Raw genomic sequence first — 26,886 nt, 5'->3', positions numbered from 1 at the left:
TTGTTATTATTATTAATATTATGATTACTATTATTAATATTAATATTATTAATATTGTTGTTGTTGTTTTTGTTCTTCTTCTTCTTCTTCTTCTTCTTCTTCTTCTTCTTCTTATTATTATTATTATTATTATTATTATCACAACAAACCAATGTTCCATATCTCAACACTTTCAACATCATATTCTAAAATCTCCACTATTTTGGGAGGAATGTAATCATAGGTTGGGAAATAGCTGAGGCAGCTTCATTCAAATAACAAAGATGGAGGGGAGGATATATTTATGGACATGCCTCCCTTAGAGGATGCATCTGATCATGAAAGGTTTTCGTTGTACTGTAGAGCTCAACAATATAGTATATGGGAACAGTAGCTCGGTGCTCGGAAAGGTAAGAGATCAGCTCGACTGTTGGATCGAGCTAAGATTTATGTGACTGGCCCAATTTCGATGGAGGGCCCAAAGCGCTTGGTAAGATTGTTGTACGAGATACCCCTTATTTCTGCGCTAGTAGATATATAATAGTATTCATTATAATGTTTATTATTATATTTTTTGATATATTGTTGTTGCATGTTTGCTACAGGTAAATACCTGTTGATAGTTGTTGTTAACCCTAAAGAAGATAGGGACGTGCATTTATAACATAATGTTAGCCTGCACATAAAAGATAAATGTGCTTATTTTCAGTTAAGATTTGCTTCTCTCAGATGAGAGCTGTTGCATGTTGCTTGTACGGTTATAAAAGGGGTTTGAGACCCCAGATTAAGGTACGATGTTTTTGCACACTAAACTCAGTTTTATTGTTGCTTTGTGAGCCGTTACTGACTTGAGCATCAGAGTGTCATGAACAGGTAAGGCGCCCTCTGTAACAACGGAGCCATACTCGAAGCAGCTAAGAGAGACGTGACTCCAAACCCAGAAGGAGGTGTGTTCATCCTAGGTCAACCGACAAAGAAGTCAACTGGCGAGAACAACTGCCTATGCTAAATTTGTTGTTGCTTTTATCGCTAACCATGTGCTGCAATGTTATGATATTGATGTTGTTTCATCTCCGCTACATAAGAGTTCTCCTAAAACACAATAGTCACTTGCTGATACCAAAATTTTGTTCCTTCCTCACATGATAACAATATATCGACTCTGCAAAACCTTTTTCCATCCCTTACAAGTTTAGAAAAGGAAGACATTGTATATGGCCTCAATACTAGGAAACCAACTATTTTGAACCAAATTGTCAATTTACATCGAAATGAGTAGATAACCGAAGAAAGCAAGGTGGCCTTTAAATTGTGGGCTGATCAAATTGAGGTTAAGGAGAATGCTAGTGATAATGATGATGATATTGTGCAAACCACTAGAAAGGCACGGAGATAACCTGATCTGAGTTTATTTTAGAATTGCACATTTTAGGAGTTGCTCTTTTGTTTAGGATTTTTGAATTATCAATTATGGTGATGAGCTCAAAAAAGATTGCCACTGGACACAAACTTAACCAAGTGGTTAAGTAAGTGTGAAGGTTCTCTTCTAGAGAAAAAAAAAAGAGAAAAACACAATTATATGGTGATGATGATGATGAGGTGCGAAAATTAAGAAGCAAAAGTTAATAGTACAATAAAGAACAAATGGAAAAGAAGAGAAAAGAAGAAATAGGAAATGAAAAGGAAAGGAATAATGGCGCAAAATGAAGAAGGAAAAGAGAAAGTGATGAAAACCTAAGATATAGAGCATCCCCTGACCAAGCCCAACCTTCTAGAAGATGACCCGGAGTATGACACAGGATCCATGGCTAGGTAAGGACCAGCCACTAGCCAGTGCCTCAAAGCCCATCTATAGAGCATGGGAGCTTTGATGTTTCAAATCCACATGAAGCTTGAAGTTGTGATGCTTTTGGTTTGGGTTTAAATTAGATTGTTTAGAATCTTTGTAAAAGATCAGTCCTTAATCCTTGCACAAAGCTTGACCAATATGTTTTAAAGAAACATAGTGTTTTTCCAAGCAAAGGGAAAACAACCAGTTGAATTATCGATATAATCGGTTGCTTGTCACTTAGCTGGCTTAAAGGTTTTGAAACTGTTTTTTGAATTGATTATACAACTACCTGACCCATTCAACCGGTTATATCGTGGTTTCAACCGGTTAAATGTGTGTTTTCATAACATTTTTTTGGAAACCTGTTTTAATTGTTTTGGATGTAATCAAAACTGATTTAGTTCATTAAAACTGCCTTAAACGACTAGATTTCAAGTGCTATAAATATAGCCCTTCTTTCAAAGCAAAAACAACAAGTTTTGATATGGATTTGAGATCAAAGAGAGAAATTAGTTTTTGAAAGAAGTTTTTTCAAAGTTGCAAGATTGTTGTTCAAGCTTTGCTCTGGTAACAAGATCTGATCATAGGACTTCCTGTTTTGTTCAATCTCAGGTGTTTTCTATCATTGTCTAGATTCTTTTAATTTTACTTTGTTAAAACTTTTGTGTGTTTGAAATTCTGTAAAGATAGAGGGTGTTCTATCTTGAGGCGTGTGGTGTTGCAAAGAGGGTGAATGGATCTTGTGTTTTTCAAGGTCACCTCTTTGTGGTGTGTTGGTGTAATCTGGAATTGATTACTAGTGAAACTCAGAGGTTGTTCTGAGAACTGGATGTAGCTCAAGAGTGAGTGAACCAGTGTAACTTCTGTTGTGTAAATATCTCTATCTCTATCACCTTATAACTGTTTGATTTTATTCTGTTTTTGCTGCTGGTATAAACAACTGGTTAAATCATGATTTTAACTGATTAAAATTCTGAAATCAGTTTCTGTATCATTGATTGATTGCTTTCCTTCCTTGCTTAACTGTGATTGTATGATAAAGATTCGTTCTTAATCAAATCTTTGCGAAAATCTTTCATAAACAATTCACCTCCTCTTGTTTAAGCCACTAATTCTCACAATTGGTATCAGAGCTTGGTTCTTGAAAGATATTCAAGTTTTTGTTTATGTTTTTCTAAAAACTGTTTTCAATGGCTGACAAGATGCCTTTTGGGGAAGGTGCTTCCATAAACAGGCCACCACTATTTTGTGGGGTCAATTACCAGTTTTGGAAGGTGAGAATGAAAATCTTTATGCATTCAACTGATAAGGGAATTTGGGAAACAATTGAACATGGTCCCTTTATACCTCAAGCAAAAGAGATGAGGTTTTAATTGATAAACCTTTATCTGAGTGCACTGAGGCTGAAAGTAAAAAGGCCAAGTTTGACTGGATTGCTAAGAATATAATAACCTATGCCTTGAGTTGTGATGAATTTTTCAGGGTATCACAATGTAGCTCTGCAAAGGAAATGTGGGACATCCTTGAAGTTACACATGAAGGAACAAACGATGTCAAGCGAGCCAGAAAGCATGCTCTTATTCAAGAGTATGAACTCTTTAGAATGCAAAAAGGAGAGACCATTTGTGATGTACAAAAGAGGTTCTCTCACATAGTGAATCGCTTAATGAGTCTTGGTAAGACTTTTGACAAGGAGGAGCTGAATATCAAGATATTGAAATGTCTTGATAGAACATGGCAGCCAAAGGTCACTGCCATCTCAGAGTCAAAAGATTTGACATCAATGACTGTTGCCTCATTGTTTGGTAAGCTTAGGGAACATGAGCTCAAAATGAATAGGTTGGTTGTCCAAGAAAGCAAGGACAAACATAGAAAAGGTATAGCTCTCAAAGCTTGCAATCACAAACAACAACAAAACTCAAGTGGAAGTGATGAAGACACCATGAGTCTGCTCTCAAGAAAATTCAGCAAGTTCTTGAAGAAAAGTCAAGCTTCGAAGAGGTATGGTTCTAAAAAACCTAGTGATTTTAATACTAACAAGTACACGTGCTATGGCTGTGATGAACAGGTTCATATCAAAGCAGAATGCCCCAATAATGCAATCAAAGAAAAGGCAGATTTCAAGAAAGAAAAAAGGGGAAAAGCCAATAAGGCATATGTGGCATGGTAGCAAATAAGCTCTTCTGATGATGAAGAAGCAAATATGTGCCTTAAAGCTTCAGTATCAAGTAGCATGAGTTCATCATCTTCAATCAAAGGTAACAAATATTATCAATTGGTTGAAGCTTTTAATGAAACTCTTGAAGAGGCTAACCGATTGGCACTTTCTCTCAACCAGTTGAAAGGTCTAAATAACTGGTTGGAAAACAGAGTCAAGTCTCTGGAAGAAGATTTGGGTAAAACAAAAGAAGATTTTGAAAACCTTGATTTAGTTTACAAAAACTCATCTTGCAGTTGTGAGTCAAAAGTTTGTGAAAATTGTGAAAATCTTGAAAGAAAGATTCATTATCTTTTGAAAACCTTGGACAAACTTACAACTGGAAAATCCAATTTTGAAGATGTTCTTGCATCTCAAAATGTGTTTTTGGAAAAGTTGGTTTAGGTTTCTATCCTTAAAGCAAAGGAAATGGGATTTCAAAACCTTTTTCATCTGTATCGGAAAAACAATCAGTTAAAAGGTCGATTCAAACGGTTGTTACATGCTTCTATTGCATGAAGAAAGTTCATTCTGTTAGGTACTGTAGGTTTCGAAAATATTTGGTTCCTAAAGGGATCTTTAAATGGATTCCCAGATGTTTTGATGATTCTAAAGACAGGTTTAACACAAAGGGTCCCAAGTTCTTTAAGGGATCAAACCTTGTGATTTAACAAGTTTTGTTTTGCAGATTTTTTACTTTATTTGAAGGGTCAGAAAGATCAGGACCTCAAGAAGATCTTTGTATAAGTCAAAACCTTATCCTGATTACATGAAATGCTTACATTTGTGTAACTGTAATCTGAGGATAATTTTCTTGTTCTTATCCTTGTTGAACATTAGTTCTTAAATCCAATTCAATACTGTTTTCTATGACTGGATTATGATTAGCATACATTTCTTCTATGCTTTACACTAATTTGTGTGCATTAAGAACCTTTATGTTTGAGTATAGCATGGGTGCTTAAAAATCTGTTTTTCTAAAAAAAAAAAATTCTCCAGTGCAAAATTTCAACCGATTGTTTCTTCGAAACAACCGATTGTTTTCTCTCTGACAGCAGTGGGCAAAACTGTTTTTAATTTCTAAATCCTAATTTACAATTATGTTCGTAAAATCTGTGGTCAATATTGTATTAATTACATGTTTGAATACAATTTGGTTTTGCTATAACTAGACTTAAATAAATCATATTCTTCCTATCTTGGAAATTAAAGTTGCTCTTAAAGTTTGGTCAAATCAACATGTGAGTATTTGTACTTTTTATTTGACTGACAAAAACAAATTTAAGGTTCAAATTTGATTCGTTTTTCAGTTTCGAAAACAACCTACATAATTCCAACTCAGACCAAGAATTATGGCTATATAAACAAAGCTATTAGCTGCTGGTTTTTCACACAAACAACCTGTTGTTCTTTCTTTTCCTCTATTCTAAGCTTTTCTGCAGTGTGCCAAAGATACTCTTTGAATTGAGCTATGGTTGGAACTCCTCCATCTGCCAAAAGGATGAAGACCAGGGCTGTTAGAAGTGGTGGGAAGCTTGAAGGATGATTTTTAGGAGATGTTGATCTTATCAACAAATATCTTCTTGAAACAAGTATAAAAAGTGTCAATACACCCAAAATAGTCTTTTCACTTGGATGAAACAACAAAATCTGTCCACTGTGAGAAACATCCTCAAGGAGCAAAGATTGAAGAGATTCCTAGAGCTCACTGGGAACATATATCCAGATTTAGTGAAGGTATTTTACACTAATCTTTAATTCAATGGTGAGTCACATGTTTCTCATGTGAAAGGTGTAGATATGATCATCACAAATGATGTATGGGCTGTTGTGGCTGGATTAAAATCCTCTGGACTGAGGATCAACAAAGGGAACCTTAGAATTGTTGAAGAATTCAACAAAATGCAGTTCTATAAGAGTTGTCTCAAGAATCCCCTTTCCAAAGTGAGAATTTTTTCAATTGGAGGATTAAAGCTTGATGAAAGGCTCATAACCTTCATAGTATCATGGATTATCACACCTAGGGGGAGTAATCACTCCACTATTTCTGAAGAAGATCTAATGTTGATCTATTGCATCATGAACAAAGTGAAGATCAATTGGATCCACACCATCAAAGAGCATATGCAAAAGTCCAAGAGGTTATGTGATTTCCACTATCCCTATGCTATTTTAATCTCTGAATTTCTTCGCTATTTTGAAGTTGATATAGAAGGGGAGCTGGATGAAGTTATCAATCCCTCAAGTGATATTAACAGTGGATCCCTAAGCAAAATGGGATTTACTAAAATTTGTGGGAAATGGCTGAGCAAAGATGGTGATCAAGCTAGCCCAAGTGGAATAAATGAGGATGATGAACTTGAAGAAGCAGCAACACAAGATGAACCTGCTGATGAGGCTCAAGAGGCTGGTCATAATGATGTTAACATGAGAGAAAGGATGACCACAATGTCTCCTTTTGAAAGATTGATGATCAACCGTATGAACACCTTTGCTGAGAATCAAAGGAATCTCCATGACTTGTGTGAATCAAGATTCAATCATATGGATTCACGTTTCTCCACCCTGGATGAAAAAATTGAAGAGGTTCAAAATCAGATTATGGAACTCCAATTTGAAAGGGAGGACAGTCATTCTTTCTAGTTTGTTGGTTTAAATTTATGTTTTCAAATTCTTTTCCTTTATGCTGTTTTTTTCCTTTTGTCTATTTGTGAAGACAAATATGGGGAGAAATATGTTGGGATTTGTAATGTTCTTAAGTGTGCTTTTACTGCTTTTAAACATTACTTTAAATGGTTTAACTTTGAAATTTTAAAACTGTTAAAAACTCTGATACAAAATTTCAACCGGTTATTCCTGCAAAATAACAGATTGTTTATCTGTGCTTACACCTGTGTATGTTTGTTGGTTTCTCATCTGATTTGGTTGATGTTCCTTTTTGGAAATCACCTAGTGAGAATTGATTTCTGGTGCTTATTTGATTGGAATAGATTACCCTATGTTTCTATGTTTTCTCATGAATACAGGTTGAAAAAATTCTAAACAAAGAACATTCCTAAAAACATCCCAAGGATTTGTCTCCATTAAATAGGGGGAGATTGTAGAGCATGAGACATTTGATGTTTCAAATCCACATGAAGCTTGAAGCTGTGCTGCTTTTGGTTTGGGTTTAGATTAGATTGTTTAGAATCTTTGTAAAAGATCAATCATGAATCCTTGCACAAAACTTGACCAATCTATTTTAAAGAAACAAAGTGTTTTTCCAAGCAAAGGGAAAACAACCGGTTGAATTATCGATATAATCGATTGTTTGTCACTTAGCTGGCTTAATGGTTTTGAAACTATTTTTTTGAATTGGTTATGCAACTACCTGACCCATTCAACCGGTTAAATGTGTGTTTTCATAACAGTTTTTTGAAAACCTGTTTTAACTGTTTTAGATGTAATCAAAATTAATTTAGCTCATTAAAACTGCCTTAAACAGCTAGATTTCATGTGCTATAAATATAGCTATTCTTTCAAAGCAAAAACAACAAGTTTTGATACAGATTTGAGATCAAAGAGAGAGATTAGTTTTTGAAAGAAGTTTTTTCAAAGTTGCAAGATTGTTGTTCAAGCTTTGCTCTGGTAACAAGATTTGATCATAGGACTTCCTGTTTTGTGCAATCTAAGGTGTTTTCTATCCTTGTCTAGATTCTTGTAATTTTACTTTCTTAAAACTATTGTGTTTTTGAAATTCTGTAAAGACAGAGGGTGTTCTGTCTTTAGGTGTGTGGTGTTGCAAAGAGGGTGAATGGATCTTGTGTTTTTCAAGGTCACCTCTTTGTGGTGTGTTGGTGTAATCTGTAATTGATTACTAGTGAAACTCAGAGGTTGTTATGAGAACTGGATGTAGCTCAAGAGTGAGTGAACCAGTATAACTCCTGTTGTGTAAATCTCTCTATCTCTATCACCTTATAACTGTTTGATTTTATTCTGTTTCTGTTGCTAGTATAAACAACAGGTTAAATCGTGATTTTAACCGATTAAAATTCTGAAATCAGTTTCTGTATCATTGATTGATTGCTTTCCTTCCTTGCTTATCTGTGATTGTTTGATAAAGATTCATTCTTAATCAAATCTTTGCGAAAATCTTTCATAAACAATTCACCCCCTTCTTGTTTAAGCCATCAATTCTTACACCATCATCCCTAGAGGATCTGATACAAACCTAAAAGATGGATCAACCCCTAACCAAGCCCAACCTTCCAAAAGAAGGACACGAAGCATGACACAAAATCAAGGGCTAGGTCAGGATCCACCATTAGTCAGTGCTTCAGAGCCCATCATTCCTCTGAGGATTACCACGAGCAGAGCCCAAGCCATGGGAGCTGAGCGCCAACTAGTTTCCTTGTTTTCAATTTTAGTAGAGTAGGGTCCAATTATCATAATATGAGGGGTGTATTTATCAAATTGGGCCATACAAGTCCATTAGGGTTAGAATGTAGCCCTAGCTTCAAGAAGCTAGGACTAGGGGTACATTGACCACCAAGGCACCCATTCCTATAAATAGGGTGCCTTGCTTCATGTAATGACAAGTTGAATTTGATGTAAAAAAACTCTGCTTGAGTGAATATGTGAGTCTGAGTACTCTGGATTTTATGGGTCTTATCTTAGGTGGGTAGTATCTTAAGTGGCGACTCCAGGTCTTATCTTGAGTGAGTGACATCTCAAGTGGTGACTTTAGCACCACTCATCTTGGAGTTCATCTGCTCCAAGTGGCATGACCACCTCCATCCCTCCTAAGTCTTCTAATCCTTTCATCTTTTCCCTTTCATTCTCCTTTTATATTTATGTCACCTTCTTCTTCCTTTTACATTGTCTTCTTCTCGGCTTTTCTTTATTTGTTACTTATTCATGCGTTTTGTTCTTGCTTATTTCACTTAATTTCTGCATTTTGCATCATTGTCACATCATAACTATGTTTTTCTATTTTCCCTTTTGAAGTGAACCTTCACACTTACTTAACCACTTGGTTAAGTTCATGTCCAGTGCGAATCTTCTTAGGGTTCTCACCTTAAATTGCTAAAATCCAAAATCTAAACAAAAGTGAAACCTTTAAAATGTGCAATCCTAAAATCAACTCACATTAGGATCACTAGGAGAAGAGCCCAAGCAATGGGAACTGAACACCAGCTAGTCTCTATGATTTTAATTTTAGTAGAATAGGGTTCATATAGCATAAAAGAGGGGTGTGCTTATCAAATTGGGCTTGTGCAAAGTCCATCAGGTTAGGAAGGTAACCCTAGCTTCTAAAAGCTAGGACTAGGGGTGGCATTGACCAAGGTCAACACCCTAGACCACCCCTCTCTTCTTCCATTTCTAGCCTTCACCCATTTGATTGTCTGGATCTCTAATCCTCTTGTACTTATCAAGTTCTTGTTAAAAATTGTTCTAATCACTCCCTTATTCTTGCTAGTCTTTCTTCTCGGAATTGTTTACATAAGACTAGCTCGTTTTGATTCTTTAATATGTAGCTTCAAGATAAAACATGTATGGAGTTTATTCATGATTAATAGAAAAATACTGTTGTTAGTTGTCCTATGTATATTTTGCAACGTAAATCGAAAAGGGTTGAAAATTGAGCTTAGACAATGGAATAAAATTTCTTTTGGTAATGTTCAGAATGAAGTGATTCTTAAGTAGAACTCCCTCCTTGCTATCCAACAAAGTTTGGAGACTGCCAATCCACCAGTCATTGAAACTCTTATTGATCAAGAGAAGACTGCTAAAGAGGAGCTTGATAATGCATTCATTGTCAATACTCTTTTTGGAAAGAGAAGGCTATGATGATCTGGTTTAAAGATGGGGACATAAACACTGCTTTTTTCCATGTTGTGGCAAAAAAAAAAAAGAAATAATTCTAGTGGGATTCATATATTAAGAGATGATAATGGTGTTATTAGGGATCCTAAGCTTACTGAGGATCATATTTTGGAGTTTTATAGAAACCTCTATGTTGATTCTAATCCTAATGCTCACATTATTGGTAATACGAATGATTTTATTTGTACCTACATTCCTGCCATGCTTTCTTCTGAGGAGAATATTGTGTTGATTAAATGTCCTGATTATTTGCAAATCAAGAATGTTGTTTTTAATCTTAATTGTAATAGTGCCCCGGTCCGGATGGTTTTGGTGGTGTTTTCTATCTTTCTTGATGAGAGATTATTGGGACAAATAAGTTGTTCAACAATTTTTTAAATAAGACAGAATCACCATGGGATGAATAGTAATGTGGTCTTCCTCATTCCTAATGTACCGATCAGGTCATCGGGTGTGATGACGTGGACAAGAGAAAGGTGGGTGGTCGAGAAGTCAACATAGTCGCCGCTTGTGGAAGTGGCGTTCTGCAGTGTACATAGTCGCCGTTTGTGGAAGTGGCGTTCTGCAGTGTACATAGTTACCGTTTGTGGAAGTGGCGTTCTGCAGTGTACATAGTCGGTTGTCGCCAGGTTGGTGTCGTCGCCGTGTTAGATGACAGAAGATCAGGTGGTCTGACATCGCCGCAAGAAGCACATCGCCGGATTTCCCAGTAAACTCGGTTGAAGCTGTTGGGGGTTCAGGCGAGGAAGTTCAAGCGTGTAAGTTCAGTAAAGATGATTCTTACGTCAGCATGAGGCGTGAAGGTTAAATGAGTTGGAGTAAACAGCTTGCTCCTCGACGACGGGATTCCCAGAGTGGACATTCGTTGATGGCGAGTTCGTCTCAGTTAGAACATGCATGGCGTGGCAAAGAGGAAAGTGGCACCTGCGACAAGCGATATCACAGAGATGGTGTACCTTGTTGCATCCAATACTCACCTTTTCAGGTGGCGTTCCAGAGCGTGTTACGTGCTAGGTTACACCTTGAATAGGAGACTTGGTCGCGTAACTGCATGCTACATAGAAATGGCTCAAGTTACCCCAACCCAGATGACGACACGTGTAGGGTTGGATGATACATGTTACCCCAACCCAGATGATGACACGTGTAGGGTTGGATGCTACATAGAAATGACGCTCAAGTTACCCCCGCTCAGATGGTGACACGTGTAGGGTTGGGTACTGCCTGTTGCCCAGCCCTGATGATGACACGTGCAGGGTTGGATGCGAGCCACGCGTCCAAAGCGTAACTGCCTGGAGAGAGAAAAAACCTAGGTATAAAGGTAAACTTAACAGAATTTGCAGGGGTACGTTCATTACGGCTCATTGTTTTGGGTTGAGTGCACTTGAGTACGGTTCTACAGAGTATAGTTTTCTCTCAGTTACTTAAGTACGGTTCTTGTTACTGACTTGAGCGTCGGAGCGCCACCGGCCGCAGAGGCGCCATACTGTGTTTTCAGGTTCTCAGAGAGACAATCTGTAGTGTGGACTTGAAGCGCTCGTGGCGTTAAAGCTGGTGAAGGAAGACCGTGACGAGGCAACGCTCTTACGCTTGGTCAACCGGCAGGAACATTTGGCACCCACCGTGGGGCCGTATAAAAGGTGATTCCCAACCACAGTTCGAGTTTGTTGAAGCTTTGGTGTTTTCTGTTCGACTGCTTGTTGTCGCAGTCGATTTTCTGGAGTTTTCACCGTTTGTTTGGAGTTTCTTTGGGTTGCTAAGTTTGCCGAGAAAGGATGAGGACAACGCGATCCAGTTCAATCGCGCCGTCAACCGAAGAAGACACTGTGTCTATGACGCAGGTGATGGAGATGATGAGGACGTTGCAGGAGAACGTAGCTGCATTGCGTTCTGAGCAAGAAAGAATGCACGAGGCACTAGTGGCCTCACAGGCTAGGAATGAAGAGCTCAACAGGATCAACGAAGAGCTGTGTAAAGCTCTTCAGGGACGGGAGGAGCGTGCGATGGGGGACAGATTTGCACCCCCATCCCCACCGCGTAGCTTCCCCGTGCCTTTTTCTCAGGAGATCATGGACACGGTGGTTCCTGCAAATACGGTAGCGGTGAAAGCATCTTTCACCGGGGTGGAGGACCATGAGGCTCATCTCACGGCGTTTCACACTCAAATGATGCTCTCAGGAGGGTCAGACGCGATCTACTGCAAGGTGTTCATGAGCACTCTCAGTGGAACAGCGCTGGACTGGTTCGTCAGTTTACCTACTGGCCACATTACCACGTTCCAGCAGTTTTCCAAGATGTTCGTTGAGCAGTACATAGTGAACAAGGCACCGTCGTTGGTGTCTTACGACCTGTTCGACGTGAGGCAGTATCAGGGGGAGTCTCTGAAGGATTTTCTGAACAGATTCGGAGCTCAGATCGTCCGCCTGCCAGGTAAAGATGAAGAAATGTTTGTGCACGCCTTCAAAAAGGGTGTATTGCCTGGGCCTTTTAGTGAATCTCTGATCAGGAGCCACCCCGCCACGTTTGCTGAAATCCGGCGACGTGTTGTGGCTCACATCGCCGCAGAGAGTGAAGTCTCCGAAAAGAGGGGAAACGTGGCTCCAGCTAAACCACGAGCTCAAACGAGGATTCAGCCGCAGCGAGTGGTGGAGGCGGCGGCTGGGAAGAAGGATCAGAGGGTGTATCACCCATATGACCAAAGAAAAACAAGGGGAAAGGGCAAGGGCGGCCAAGGGAATCTAATCGCCCTCCCAGGTATGAGTTTGTGATGGGATTGGCTGATCTTATTGCCATCCCAATCATTGCGGCCAAGCTTAAAGTGCCTGAGAAAACGTCAGATAAGGTGTTGGGGCCAAAGCCAGATATGTGGTGCGAGTTCCACAAAAGCTTTGGCCATTCCATTAACTTGTGCTTAGCCTTGGGACATCAACTCGCTGAGTTGGTGAAGCGCGGGTTCTTAAAGGATTATCTGCTCGAGAAGCGAACGAGTCAATCATCAGGGTCACAATAAGATCAAGGCAATTCAGAGATGGCAACCTGGTGATGAGGAAGGCCCACCAGTATGAGATGGAGAACAAATTGTCGCCCAAGTGGACAGGACCATTCAGAATAACAGAAGCACTCGGGAACGGCGCCTACCGCTCGGAGACGCTGGAAGGAGGGGCGATTCCTCGCACTTGGAACGCCACCCATCTCAAGTTTTATTGCAGTTAAAGCATTGTAAGTAGCGATTAACTTGAACCGTTTAAAGCAGTTTCAGTTAAAACAGTTTTTCAAGGGGGCACTCTTTTTTCCCTGAGGAGGGTTTTTAACGAGGCCACCCAATAAAGAAGGTTTCGAAGTTTATCAAAGTTTCCAAGTTTATTAAGTTTGCATGCTCATCGTTTTTTAAGTTTTCGGAGAGAGACTTTATCGCCTTTGCGTAATTTAAAGCAATGGTGAATTCAGATCGCATGCATCCAGTACAAGGTTTTAAAGCATAAAGTTTTAAACCCTCATCGCCACCTGGCGATCGGAGGTGAAAGTGAAGTTTTAAGTCCTCATCGCCACCTGGCGATTGGAGGCACAAGTATAAAGTTTTTTAAGTTCTCATCGCCTTCCGGCGAGAAAAGATTAAAAAGTCCTACTCGCAGTGAGCGAGTGTAAGCGAGAAAAGATTAAAAAGTCCTACTCGCCGTGAGCGAGTGTAGGCGAGAAAAGATTAAAAAGTCCTACTCGCCGTGAGCGAGTGTAGGCGAGAAGAGATTAAAAAGACCTTCCGCGCCTCGAGCGAGTGTAGGCGAGAAGAGTTTAAAAAGACCTCCTCGCTGTGAGCGAGTGTATGCGAGAAGAGATTAAAAAGACCTTCCTCGCCTCGAGCGAGTGTAGGCGAGAAGAGTTTAAAAAGACCTCCTCACCTAGAGCGGGTGTAGGCGAGAAAAGATTAAAGTCCTCCTCGCCCCGAGCGAGTACAGGCGAGAGCAGATTTCAAGACCTCTTTGCGTAAGCAAACCGAGGCAAGTTTGAAAGTCCTCAGTGCATCCGGGGAAGGAGGAGATGTAACCCCTGGGCAAGTTGAGGCATCAGGAAAGTCCTTCTCACCTTCGAGTCAGTGTAGGCGAGAAGAGATTAAAAAGACCTTCCTCGCCTCGAGCGAGTGTAGGCGAGAAGAATTTAAAAAGACCTCCTCGCCGTGAGCAAGTGTAGGCGAGAAGAGATTAAAAAGACCTTCCTCGCCTCGAGCGAGTGTAGGCGAGAAGAGTTTAAAAAGACCTCCTCGCCTTGAGCGGGTGTGGGCGAGAAAAGATTAAAGTCCTCCTCGCCCCGAGCGAGTACAGGCGAGAGCAGATTTCAAGACCTCTTTGCGTAAGCAAACCGAGGCAAGTTTGAAAGTCCTCAGTGCATCCGGGGAAGGAGGAGACGTAACCCCTGGGCAAGTTGAGGCATCAGGAAAGTCCTTCTCACCTTCGAGTGAGTGTAGGCGATAAGAGATTAAAAAGACCTTCCTCGCCTCGAGCGAGTGTAGGCGAGAAGAGTTTAAAAAGACTTCCTCGCTGTGAGCGAGTGTAGGCGAGAAGAGATTAAAAAGACATTCCTCGCCTCGAGCGAGTGTAGGCGAGAAGAGTTTAAAAAGACCTCATCGCCTTGAGCGGGTGTAGGCGAGAAAAGATTAAAGTCCTCCTCGCCCCGAGCGAGTACAGGCAAGAGTAGATTTCAAGACCTCTGTGTAAGCAAATTGAGGCAAGTTTGAAAGTCCTTAGTGCATCCGGGGGAGGAGGAGATGTAAGGCATCAGGAAAAGTCCTTCTCACCTTCGAGTGAGTTCAGGCGAGAAGAGATTAAAAAGACCTTCCTCGCCTCGAGCGAGTGTAGGCGAGAAGAGTTTAAAAAGACCTCCTCGCCTTGAGCGGGTGTAGGCGAGAAAAGATTATATTCCTCCTCGCCCCGAGCGAGTACAGGCAAGAGCAGATTTCAAGACCTCTTTGCGTAAGCAAACCGAGGCAAGTGTGAAAGTCCTCAGTGCATCCTGGGGAGGAGGAGATGTAACCCCTGGGCAAGTTGAGGCATCAGGAAAAGTCCTTCTCACCTTCGAGTGAGTTCAGGCGAGATGAAATTGAAAAGTCAGGGGTGTTAATGATCTTAAGTATGGGAAAGGAAGGTTGATAGAAGACGCCTTTTCCCCTTGAGTGAAACATCAATATTGACCTAGTAAGGCCAGTTAAAGCCTCCATGCTTGTGGGCGTTGTGAAGGTAGTTAAAATCCTTCTCGTCTTGAACGAATTCAGGTGTGGTGCAAAGGGTGGAAGAATTTACAGGGTGGCTGAGGTAGGTTCGTAAAGGGCACCTCACTACCTAGATCATTGTTCTGAAACTCAGGGAGGTAGAGAGGGATTCGAAAGGAAGCTCTACCCCCAGATGAGGGAACAATGGTCAAGATCAAGTTGTTTCAGGTTAAAGACTCAGGGAAGGTAGAGGGAGATCCGAAAGCCAGCTCTCCTTCCAGTCAAGCAAAGTGAAGCAAAGATGTTTCAGTTAAAAGGAAAATGGCATCGCCGAAAGCCTAGGGCTTTTAGATTGAAATAGAAAAAAGATTACACGGCGAGAACCAGGTCAGCAAAGTTTTAGGCGATAACCTAGAAATACACATGTCACTTGGCAGATCAGGCAAGCGAGATTTCAGATACTAAGAATGACCCACGCCTACTGCTCAGTAAGTGATTTCGTGTCAAATGTTATTGCTATAGACTAATCGTTTGTTCAAGTTAAGTTGGTTTCCAGAGAATTAAGCGTCAGTTTGTGCCAAGTTAATTGGGTAGAGTGAAAACCAACCAAGTTATCAGGTGATCGCACAACAGATAAGTTAAAGCCACGTAGGTCGCCGAAAATTCAACTTCTTAGTCTTTTCGCTGGACAAATCACAGCTTAAGACTGAGGGGCTTGTGTACCGATCAGGTCATCGGGTGTGATGACGTGGACAAGAAAAAGGTGGGTGGTCGAGAAGTCAACATAGTCGCCGTTTGTGAAAGTGGCGTTCAGCAGTGTACATAGTCGCCGCTTGTGGAAGTGGCGTTCTACAGTGTACATAGTCGCCGTTTGTGGAAGTGGCGTTCTGCAGTGTACATAGTTACCGTTTGTGGAAGTGGCGTTCTGCAGTGTACATAGTCGGTTGTCGCCAGGTTGGTGTCGTCGCCGTGTTAGATGACGGAAGATCAGGTGGTCTGACATCGCCGCAAGAAGCACATCGCCGGATTTCCCAGTAAACTCAGTTGAAGCTGTTGGGGGTTCAGGCGAGGAAGTTCAAGTGTGTAAGTTCAGTAAAGATGATTCTTACGTCAGCATGAAGCGTGAAGGCTAAATGAGTTGGAGTAAACAGCTTGCTCCTCGACGACGGGATTCCCAGAGTGGACATTCGTCGATGGCGAGTTCCTCTCAGTTAGAACATGCATGGCGTGGCAAAGAGGAAAGTGGCACCTGCGACAAGCGATATCACAGAGATGGTGTACCTTGTTGCATCCGATACTCGCCTTGTCAGGTGGCGTTCCAGAGCGTGTTACGTGCTAGGTTACACCTTGAATAGGAGATTTGGTCGCGTAACTGCATGCTACATAGAAATGGCTCAAGTTACCCCAACCCAGATGACGACACGTGTAGGGTTGGATGATACATGTTACCCCAACCCAGATGATGACACGTGTAGGGTTGGATGCTACATAGAAATGACGCTCAAGTTACCCCCGCTCAGATGGTGACACGTGTAGGTTTGGGTACTGCCTGTTGCCCAACCCTGATGATGACACGTGCAGGGTTGGATGCGAGCCACGCGTCCAAAGCGTAACTGCCTGGAGAGAGAAAAAACCTAGGTATAAAGGTAAACTTAACAGAATTTGCAGGGGTACGTTCATTACGGCTCATTGTTTTGGGTTGAGTGCACTTGAGTACGGTTCTACAGAGTATAGTTTTCTCTCAGTTACTTAAGTACGGTTCTTGTTACTGACTTGAGCGTCGGAGCGCCACCGGCCGCAGAGGCGCCATACTGTGTTTTCAGGTTCTCAGAGAGACAATCTGTAGTGTGGACTTGAAGCGCTCGTGGCGTTAAAGCTGGTGAAGGAAGACCGTGACGAGGCAACGCTCTTACGCTTGGTCAACCGGTAGGAACACCTAAAATTCAAAGTGCTAATTCCATTAAAGTAAGTGCGAAGGTTCACTTCTAGAGGGCAATGGAAAAACACAAGTGTATGGTGAATGATGATGAAGGGCGAAAATAAATGACGATGGAAGTAAAAGATGAATGAAGTTAGCTAAAGCAAAAAGACATAAACAATAACATAAGATGGAGATGAAATAGGGCGAGATGTAAGAATGGAAAAGAGTGAAGGAAAAAAAGGAAGCTTATGGATGAAAGGAAGAGAGTTGGACACGCCACCTGAAGTGTGGTTTCCTCCAATATAAGTGTAGAGGGCCGCCACTTGAGAGCTCTCAAATCAATTTAGATAAGACTTAAGGCTAAGAGGACACAAGCCTCACACACACCTCACACAAATTGTGCAGAGTAACTTTACTATTCAAATTCAACATGAAAATACATGTAGTATGGCACCCTATTTATAGGAATGGGTGCCTTGGAAGACAAGAAGAGGGAGGGCATAAAAGTCATGAAGAGAGGGGTGGCCTAGGTCATTGAGTAAGTCAATTCCACCCCTTAGTCCTAGCTTCTAGAAGCCATGGCTACATTGTACCCTAAAGGGGCTAGGCACAAGCTAAAATGATAAATACAACCCTCTATTATGCTAAATGGACCATATTCTACTGAAATTAAAAATAAAGAAACTAGTTGATGATCAACTCCCATGGCTTGGACTCTACTCCTTGTGATCCTCTAAGGAATCATGGGTTCTGAAGTACCGACTAGTGATGGGTCCTGATCTAGCCCTGAGTCCTGAGTCATGCTCCTAGTCATCCTTCTGGAAGGCTGGGCTTGGTCAGTGGGTGCGCTCTCTCTCAAGTCCTTATCATGCTCTCCGGTGGGAAAGAATTCGTCCACAAATTCGCAACACCTGCAAAGAAAGAAGTTAGACCACTAACATTAAAAGAATGACTTCCTAAAAAGGTGACAAGTAAATCTAACTCATAAGCATTATCATTGATCCTTTTAATGACTTGAAAAGGACCATCACCACGTGGTAGAAGTTTGGATTTCCTTTTTGTGGCATGGAATAAAGTGGGCCATTTTGTTAGAATATATGGCCTTAAACAAGAGGGGGAGTGAATTGTTTATGAAAGATTTTCGCAAACTTTGAAGGTATAATGAAATCTAATGCAGAATCAAAGAGAAAGAAATTAAGAAAACAATGAAACAAAACTGTTCAAGTTGATTTCCAGAAAATCAACCGGTTGCTTTTGCGATTCAATTGGTTGTTTCATCAACAATGATTAAAACAACTTAAAAGCAGAATGTAAATGAGTTCAGGGTAAGAGAAAAGCACACAAGCAATTTATACTGGTTCACTCTTATCCCAAGAGCTACATCCAGTCCCCAGAAACCCCTGGGAATTCCACTAAGCAATCAATCACAAAGTACAAACAACCACACCAAAGAAGTGACCTTTAACACCTCAAGCCACACACTTCCTTTGGCACACAACACCACAGAATTCAGAACACCCTCTGATTCTGCTTACACCAGAAATATCCAGAAATACAAGAGATAAAGAAAAGATTACACCTGATCAATATTAAAATGAAAGATTACAGCAATCCTAGTCCACTTCTTTGTGAAAATCCAAAAGCTTGATGCAAATCTTGAAAACTCAAACCTGATTTTCTCAATCTCAGAATGTCCAAACTGTTTCTATACCTTTAGGAGCGTAAAAAAACCTTTTTATACTCCAAAGGTTTGTTAAAAACATTTAAAGCAGAAACCAAAACAATTAGAAACATTTAAAGCTGATTTACCAAGCTTAACAGAATTCTGTTAAGGATTTTAAAAAAAAATTGGTTGTTTTATCAAAACAACCGGTTGAATTGGCTTGACAATAAAGTCAACCAAGTCAAACAGCTTTAAACCCTTTTCAAAAAATACTAAGTGTTAAACAACCAATTAAAACGAGAAATCAACTGGTTGTTTTTCCACTTCTTTAGAAAACATTATTTTTCAAAAAGGTTTTGATTCAAATTAGTTTTAGATTCAAACAAAGAGTGGATTGCACATTCTATCTAGCCAGAACCCACCCACATAAGCAACAACTCAGCCTTCCATCAAACACCATGGATTTGGAGACATCAAAGCATGATATCATCCTTGATCAACACGTTTTTGAAATTTGGTCCACTAGCACAAAGATAGAAAGTCAAGCTCAGCTCGAACTTGAGGGGCTTGTGTGCTGGACGGGAGTTCGGTTCTTGGCAGAGGGTTTGTGGTAGCTCGGTTCTCGGTAAGGTTGATGTCAGCTCGGCTATTGGGCCTGAGTAAGAGTTGTGTAACTGGCCTCATCTCAATAATAGGCCCAAAACGCATAATAAGGTTGTTGTATGAGATAATATTTTATATGTGCGTATAGATATGAGCGGTTGTTATATTTGTTATTATAGTGTGCATTTGTTATTATTTTGATATATGTTATTATTACGTACCAATATTTTTGTTGCATGTTTGTTACATGTTAATACCTGTTGATGGTTGTTGTTAGCCCTAAAAAGATAGGGACCTGCATTTATAATAGAATGTTGACCTGCAGTTTAGCAGTTGAAGAACATTGGTGCCCGTGGCAAGTGGTTTTCTATTAAAGATAAAAGATAATGTTCTTATTTTCAGTTGAGATTTGTTTATCTCAAGTGAGAGCTGCTGCATGTGCGATTAGAAGAGGGGCCTTGGACCCCCGATGAAGGTACGCTGTTTTTGCACACTTATTTGAGAATTGTTATTTTTGTGAACCCTTACTGACTTAAGCGTCAGAGAATAATCTACAGGTAGGGTGCCCTCTGTCATAACGAAGCCACATTTCAATTTCACAGGAAGACACGAGTCAATACTTAGCTGAGGTAGCTCCTAGAGAAGGCGTTCAACCTATTCGTTCGACAGGAGAGTCAACCAGCGAGAAAACCTACATAAAATTATAACAACTTCATATTTCATTTACTAAATAATACACAATATCAAAATACTTTTGCAACTTGACCTTTACCTCATCTATCGTAAATGCGTCAGTACATTCATGTGCCCCGCATTCATTATCTAATGCGTTATAAGATATTGAGTGCTTAACATCAACATCATAGGATAACCATGTGTAAAATTCTCACATGATAAGACTAAAGACTAAGAGAAACAAGCCTCACTAGCATCTCACACAAAATGTGCAGAGTAACTTTTCTCTATTTCATTCAACTTGTCAAATACACTAGGTAGGCCTCCTATTTATAGGTGAAGGAGTCTTGGAGAACAAGCTAAACGGGTAGGATGGGAAAAATGGAAAAAATGGGCAGCCTTAGGGTTTGATTAAGTCAAACCCGCATCCTAGGCTTGTCTTTGTAGAAACTAGGTCAAAATGCCTTCCAAAATGGCTAGGAATAAGCTAAAATGCTACTCACACCCCCTATTATTTTAATGGTACCTTATTCTAGCCTATCTTTGCTATTTGAACCCCTAAAGTGAGCCCAATTTATTTACATAACTTTTCTCTTGTGGAAAAGACCAGAAGGAAGAACTTTTGATATTCTGGTTTATAACTTCTTCTTCCGCTGATGCTTTCTTGAGGTTTGGTGGGGCCCGACTTTGTATACTGAGATGACTGACCATTTTGTGAGATGCTTGATGTGGCTTTAGTCATCTGCTGATTGTTTTGGTTTGTATCACTATCCTAAAAGGCATTTTTCCTCTTCTAAATTAGCTAATTTGGAATGTCATGTTATGTTTCGAGTTACATGCTCCAGAAGTCTCATGAACCTATTATAGAAACTCATTTGTAGAATGCATATGAAACAATTATGGGATGTCCAATCCAAAATACATTGTTTATACATAATAAACATTCTAAATTCCTTGTTTCAGAACATAACATTCACTTCCATAAATGTAGTTTTGAAATACACAAATCACATCTCAAAAACATTTTAGATTATGTATTTCAGAACTCGAATATGAATTTTGAAAATGCAACTTCCACTATTTCACCCAGAATCACGACAAAACAACTAATTTTTACATTAAACTACTAACTACATGTTCTAAACACCACCACACCTCACCCAAGCTCAACCTTCCTTGCAACACCTCCACAAGCCACCAAATAAAAGAACAATTTCAATATTTCAAAGAATGATGGGCGTAGGTTCCAATAGACTAGATGCAGAAATCAAAAAGCCTTATTTTTTCCGAGTTACAAAACGAGAGCTTTTTGGCCCGAGATGGGAAGATTATAAGAAGATGCACTTGAGTGAATAGTAACTTTTACTTTAAGGGTACTTTAGTGATTTCGTACTCTATGGAAGTTGTGCATGCACAATTTTGGAGGTGCAGAAAGAAAAAGGCTAGCCCGTGTAGGGCAGCAGCGAAGAGACCCAGTACTAGTAGCACTCGTCTCTTTCTCCATCTTACTCACTGTAGATTGTAAAACAAACACACAGGACAAGGGAGAGAGAGAGGCATCGGCGCTTGTGTGTAATTGATATTTGATGCGCATGCGGTGGTTCCTCCGAAGCCCAATCAAAAACCCGCTGAATCTGAACCTGAGCCCGAGTCGTTCATTCTCGTTGAGAGCTTTGGTTCCTCAGTGGCCGAGTCCCGCTTCTCCTATCTCCCTTCCGAGATCGTCAATTCCAATGGCAGCCATCCACAACCACAGCAACAGCGAAGCTGGACTTGCCAGACGCTTCTGGATCAAGTTCACGCGCCAATCCATCTTCGCCATGTACACTCCCTTCGCCATCGCCTTGGCCTCCGGGAATTTGAATATCGATTCCTTCCACCATTACATCGCCCAAGACGTCCATTTCCTACGCGCCTTTGCTCAAGCGTGAGTTCACTCTCTTCAATTCATACTATTCATACACACATACGTGCTTATCCACAAACAATGGCTTCCAGAGGTTCTTATTCTCTCCAGTTTGGTTGCGGAGAAGCTTTACAATTATATTGAAATTATCTATCTATCTGTCTGTCTGAGATGGTAGAGTGCGAAAATCTTCTCGTCACTCAACGTTATTAGTCGTCTCACTCAATTTATGGTTTTCCAAGTTAGTGCCGCTCAATTCATAAGTTTGGTTGTTTTTTTTTTCTTTTTTCTTTTTGTCAGTTTTCTTTGCAACCAAAACTGGATGGTTAGATTATTTGGTGATATTGCATATGCATTCATTGAAGTGAGTTTTGGTCTTTAAATCTAGAAAAGAAACCGTGCGAGACCTACTCTACTTAATAAAAAAAATATGTTAGAAGGTTGTGCAAAATAATTTGGTTGCTTGAAGTTTCTTCTTTGTGTTTAATTGTTACTTAGGTATGAGTTGGCTGAAGATTGTGCTGATGATGACGATGCGAAACTTGGAATCTGCCAGTTGAGGAAGGCAGTCCTAGAGGAGTTGAGGATGCACAACTCGTTGGTACAGGTAAGACAATTTCCACATTATCATGGTACTGGACTGGATTAGGGTCTTCATCTTACTCAATATGGTTATGTTACTTATATTTGTAAATCGTTACACTAGATGTGAATAATTCCAGGTTAAGAACGTCATTTGCCATGATTTTCAACTTGTAAATAGGATAGCCCCCCCAAAACATATTGTTGGGTTTGTGTGTTGATAGCAAAGGAAATAAAACTCTTCTGTATACTGATTGGATCCCTTTTCACTTTCTAAAAACCTCAATAAATTTGCATTGTTTTATCATGTTTGAGCTTGACCACACGGGACATCCAATTCCAGTGGAGCAAGGCAATGAGTGCTTGTAAATTATTTCTGGGAAGAAAAGAAATGTATAATATTTGCCTGAACTTCTAGTCAGCGTCTTCTATGAGATTAAACAAATCTTTTAAACTTCAAATGAATAAAACGTATGCAACATGATGTGCTAACTTATGAATTTTCAAAAAGCCAATTTATACTTTACATGCTCTGATTTCTTTTCCTTTTCCCACCCATTTAGCTTATATTATTTTGGTTTTTTGCTAATGGTGTGTAGGAATGGGGGTTGGACCTTACCAAAGAGCACAGTATTAATTCTGCAACTGTTAAGTACACAGATTTCCTGCTGGCTACAGCCTCTGGGAAGATTGAAGGACTAAAAGGTCCTGGAAAACTTGCTACACCATTTGAGAAAACAAAAATTTCTGCTTATACTTTAGGTGCCATGACTCCTTGCATGAGGCTTTATGCCGTTTTGGGAAAGAAGTTCCAGGAACTTTTGCATTCCAATGAAGGTACTCATCCGTATAACAAGTGGATCGACAACTATTCCTCTGATGGTTTCCAGGTTTGTCATATTGACAGTAGAGCCATACCATATTGCCCTTGTGGGTGCTTGGATACTATTTTGAATCTTGGTCAAATATACATTTTAGTCATGGCATTCTTGCACCCCAACTACTCAGTTATTCTTATATTTGAATTTAGGCTACTACTCTGCAAACTGAAGATTTGCTCGACAAACTAAGTGTCTCTTTGACTGGTGAAGAACTTGATGTCATTGAAAAGCTTTATTCCCAAGCAATGAAACTTGAAATAGAGTTCTTCTCTGCTCAGCCACTCTTTCAGCCGACTGTAGTACCCTTGACTAAAGAACATAAGCCTGTGGAAGATCATCTCATAATTTTTTCTGATTTTGATTTAACATGCACTGTTGTTGATTCGTCTGCCATCTTGGCTGAAATAGCTATAGTGACGGCACCACGATCTGATCAGAATCACTCTGAAGATCAAATTGTTCGGATGTCGTCTTCTGATCTCAGGAATACATGGGGCTTTTTGTCTAAACAGTATACAGAAGAGTATGAGCAATGTATAGAAAACATTATGCCTTCCGATAGATGTATGGTGTTTTTCTACTATTGTTTCTCCAGTAGTCTTAAATGGTTTAGGCAGTGATTGTTTTACTCAGACTTTGTTAATTGGCTTTGATCTTGTGCTTTTGCAGTGAACTATTTTGATTATAAAGAATTGTCTGTTGCCCTTGAGCAACTTTCAAAATTTGAGAACACGGCAAATAATAGGGTTGTCGAGTCTGGGGTACTCAAAGGTATTAGTCTAGAAGATATAAAGCGTGCTGGAGAACGTCTGATCCTTCAGGATGGTTGCACTAACTTCTTTCAGAGCATTGTTAAGAATGAAAATTTGAATGCCAATGTGCATGTTCTTTCATACTGCTGGTGTGTTGACCTCATCAGGTCTGCTTTCTCTTCAGGTACATATCCCTTGCCATGAGCTTTAATTTCCAATTCCTGCTAATAGTGAATCATATTATCATGTTAATTTTGAATTCTGAGAGTCATCCTTATCAAGCCATGTTGCACAGAGTAACGTGTTTGGGATGTTGATGAACAATCGTGTCTTTTCAGTGCTGAGCATTTCTTATGATGTTTTTTAGATTGTACGGAATATGGCAGATAATGGTATTGTGAGGTTTATGCAACTTTGATGTATTTGTTGGAGAGTGAACTATATTTCCGTTTTTTAAAATCTATACTTTCACTTGGGAATACTATTTTTTAGTGCTTCTCATCCTGTTCTACCCTTGGTTATGCTAAGGGACTTTTTTGTTACTGTTATGTAATAAAAGTGGAAAGCTCTGCTGGAATTTTGATCCACTTTAGCTACCTTCTATTTTGCTACTAGATATATAATTCGTTTTCAACTTTTAGTGATTTTAACTACAGTAGAGAGCCAGTGAAAAAAACAACCAATACAGGTTACAGATTCAACTTTTATCATGCAACCAGACATGGTATTATCTGTTAAAGTTGTGTATTTCTATGTTACATGGAAAGCATGAACTTTTTGTTGTTGTGGTAGCTGAGAATGAATTGGGCGTCATGGATTCATCCATCTTTGTCTTGATCTATTTTTGTTATTTGGTTGGACCATATGCTTAATTTTCTATCGAAATACATGTTTTCTGTTGTCTAGCACTGATTTCCGTTATTAAACCTTCATTGCTTCTCTGTAGTTTAAATAATAGTTTGTCTTTCTTGTTTAACCAAGTAATTCATTCTTTATAATCACATTTTCTTAAAACTTTCCAACTTGATTGATATTTGGCAATTGTTTATGTTGTAGTTTCCTATTGTCTTGTAATTATATTTTTCTAATTATTGAGCAGCTAATTTAAATGAGTTGGATGTTCATGCTAATGAGTTCACTTATGAGGGATCTGTTTCCACGGGTGAAATTGTTAAGAAGATGGAGTCTCCCATTGACAAGGTTGAAGCTTTTAGGAACATATGGAAAAATTGCAATGATGACAAGAAGAAATTGACTGTTTACATTGGAGATTCGGTGGGTGATCTACTTTGCCTACTTGAAGCAGATATAGGAATTGTGATTGGTTCAAGTTCAAGCCTTAGGAGAGTAGGGACGCAGTTTGGTATTTCGTTTGTTCCATTGTATTCTGGCTTGGTTAAGAAACAGAAAGAATACGTTGAAGGAACCACTTCTAATTGGAAGGGTTTATCTGGCGTTCTTTACACAGTCAGTAGTTGGGCTGAAGTACATGCATTTATTTTGGGTTGCTAGTCTTATTTTGTCTCTCGCACCCAAATTCATGCTAGGCTAAAAGAAAGAAACATATATAGTGCAATACAAATACACAAGCTGATGGCTAATTTTATAAGCGGCCACAGATTTTCTGCTGTCTCTTATTTCTCTTACAGGATGTTGCAATTCAGAGATATGGTGTCACTCTGATTAGTGGATATGAGTAACCAGGGTATCTGCGATTACCTGGAATTGTCTGAAGTGTTTCTTTGACATTTCTGTTTGCTCATTGTTATTGATATCTTCTCTCCCCTTAAATCTTGTCAGGTATGAGAAATTTCAGACAGCAATAATACAAATGCTTGTTAGATCAGATCAATTCAGGCTTTGAAGTGTTTGTACTGGTATTAGTAGGCTATTGCTGTTCCGTAATTTTAAGAATTCAGCAGAGATCCTGTGCATTTTCAGTTGACTTCTTGATCATTTATGAATGCAGATGCAGAAATGATGTTCATGTTTATATTGGGACACGTATTTTATTTTATTGTTTTTCCAATAATTTTAGTTTTTTATGCTAGATTTATGGATTTTTTTCTTATATATGTGGGAGAGGTTAAGAATGGAATGGCCGAGGGCCTTTTTATGTATGTTCTAAAAATATGGAAAATGTATTCTAATTCTAATATTAATTTATCGAACACGTGAGAATTGAATTGCTTATGAATAAGAGAAGGTTTTCTAAACAGAGAAAGGAAAATGTTGGCAGACAATCTGTTTTAATAATTGCTGTGGGATACAATAGAACGGATGTTTTTCTTTTTCCTTTATACTTTGAGAGCTGATTTGCAAAACTCTTTAAATTTTAAACAGATAAGTTTAAAGGACATAGTCGAGTTACTCTAAGTTCACACTAAATGAAAGATTTCAACATAGAAAAAGTTATATATGTTCGGAATAAGATAAATAGAATATATTTCAACTTATAAACTTATATTTTGTTTTCCCTTTATTTAAGTCGATTGTAAAATCAAGACTCCATTGTTCCCTTTAATGGTTGAAAGGGCGGTAGAGCAACATAGAGTAAACGATTTATTTCGTTCTTCTGTGAGTAAATGATAGGTCTGGTATTTCAGGTGAGGTTCTATTGATCTAGTTCTAGAATATATAAATATTAGCAAGTTACGTTTGTTTTATCCTTGTTTTATGAGATCATTTTATTATTAAAAATTAATTTTAAGGATAATTAATATTAGGTATAATACCTTATTCGTTCATAGATATAAGATCAATATTTAATTTAGTAGAGTGATTTTTAAAAAAATTAAATTGGTCCTTTTTGTTAAGTTGCACCAAACCGT

General features: G+C 39.3%; 1 protein-coding gene across 1 annotated transcript; it reads left to right on the top strand.

Annotated features, from left to right (window-relative positions):
* Positions 1-21,440: 21,440 nt before the first annotated feature.
* Positions 21,441-26,048, top strand: LOC137824136 (heme oxygenase-like, multi-helical). The gene is made up of 6 exons (XM_068629599.2): positions 21,441-21,861; positions 22,339-22,447; positions 23,022-23,312; positions 23,453-23,867; positions 23,973-24,239; positions 25,155-26,048. The coding sequence occupies exons 1-6, from the start codon at positions 21,521-21,523 to the stop codon at positions 25,565-25,567; spliced, it is 1,836 nt and encodes a 611-aa protein (XP_068485700.1). The 5' UTR covers positions 21,441-21,520; the 3' UTR covers positions 25,568-26,048.
* Positions 26,049-26,886: the final 838 nt, after the last annotated feature.

This window comes from Phaseolus vulgaris, chromosome 7, assembly GCF_051622355.1.
Source record: "Phaseolus vulgaris cultivar YP4 chromosome 7, ASM5162235v1, whole genome shotgun sequence".
Classification (NCBI taxonomy): domain Eukaryota; kingdom Viridiplantae; phylum Streptophyta; class Magnoliopsida; order Fabales; family Fabaceae; genus Phaseolus; species Phaseolus vulgaris.
The sequence above is the reverse complement of the archived record's forward strand: the minus strand, read 5'-3'. Positions and strand labels throughout refer to the sequence as shown.

Excerpts from the sequence above, each read along its gene's own strand:
- LOC137824136 (XM_068629599.2), top strand. The coding sequence starts at position 21,521 with ATGCGCATGCGGTGGTTCCTCCGAAGCCCAATCAAAAACCCGCTGAAT. Across the intron at positions 22,448-23,021 it reads TGCACAACTCGTTGGTACAG|GAATGGGGGTTGGACCTTAC; the intron begins GTAAGACAATTT and ends AATGGTGTGTAG. Across the intron at positions 23,868-23,972 it reads CATTATGCCTTCCGATAGAT|TGAACTATTTTGATTATAAA; the intron begins GTATGGTGTTTT and ends GTGCTTTTGCAG.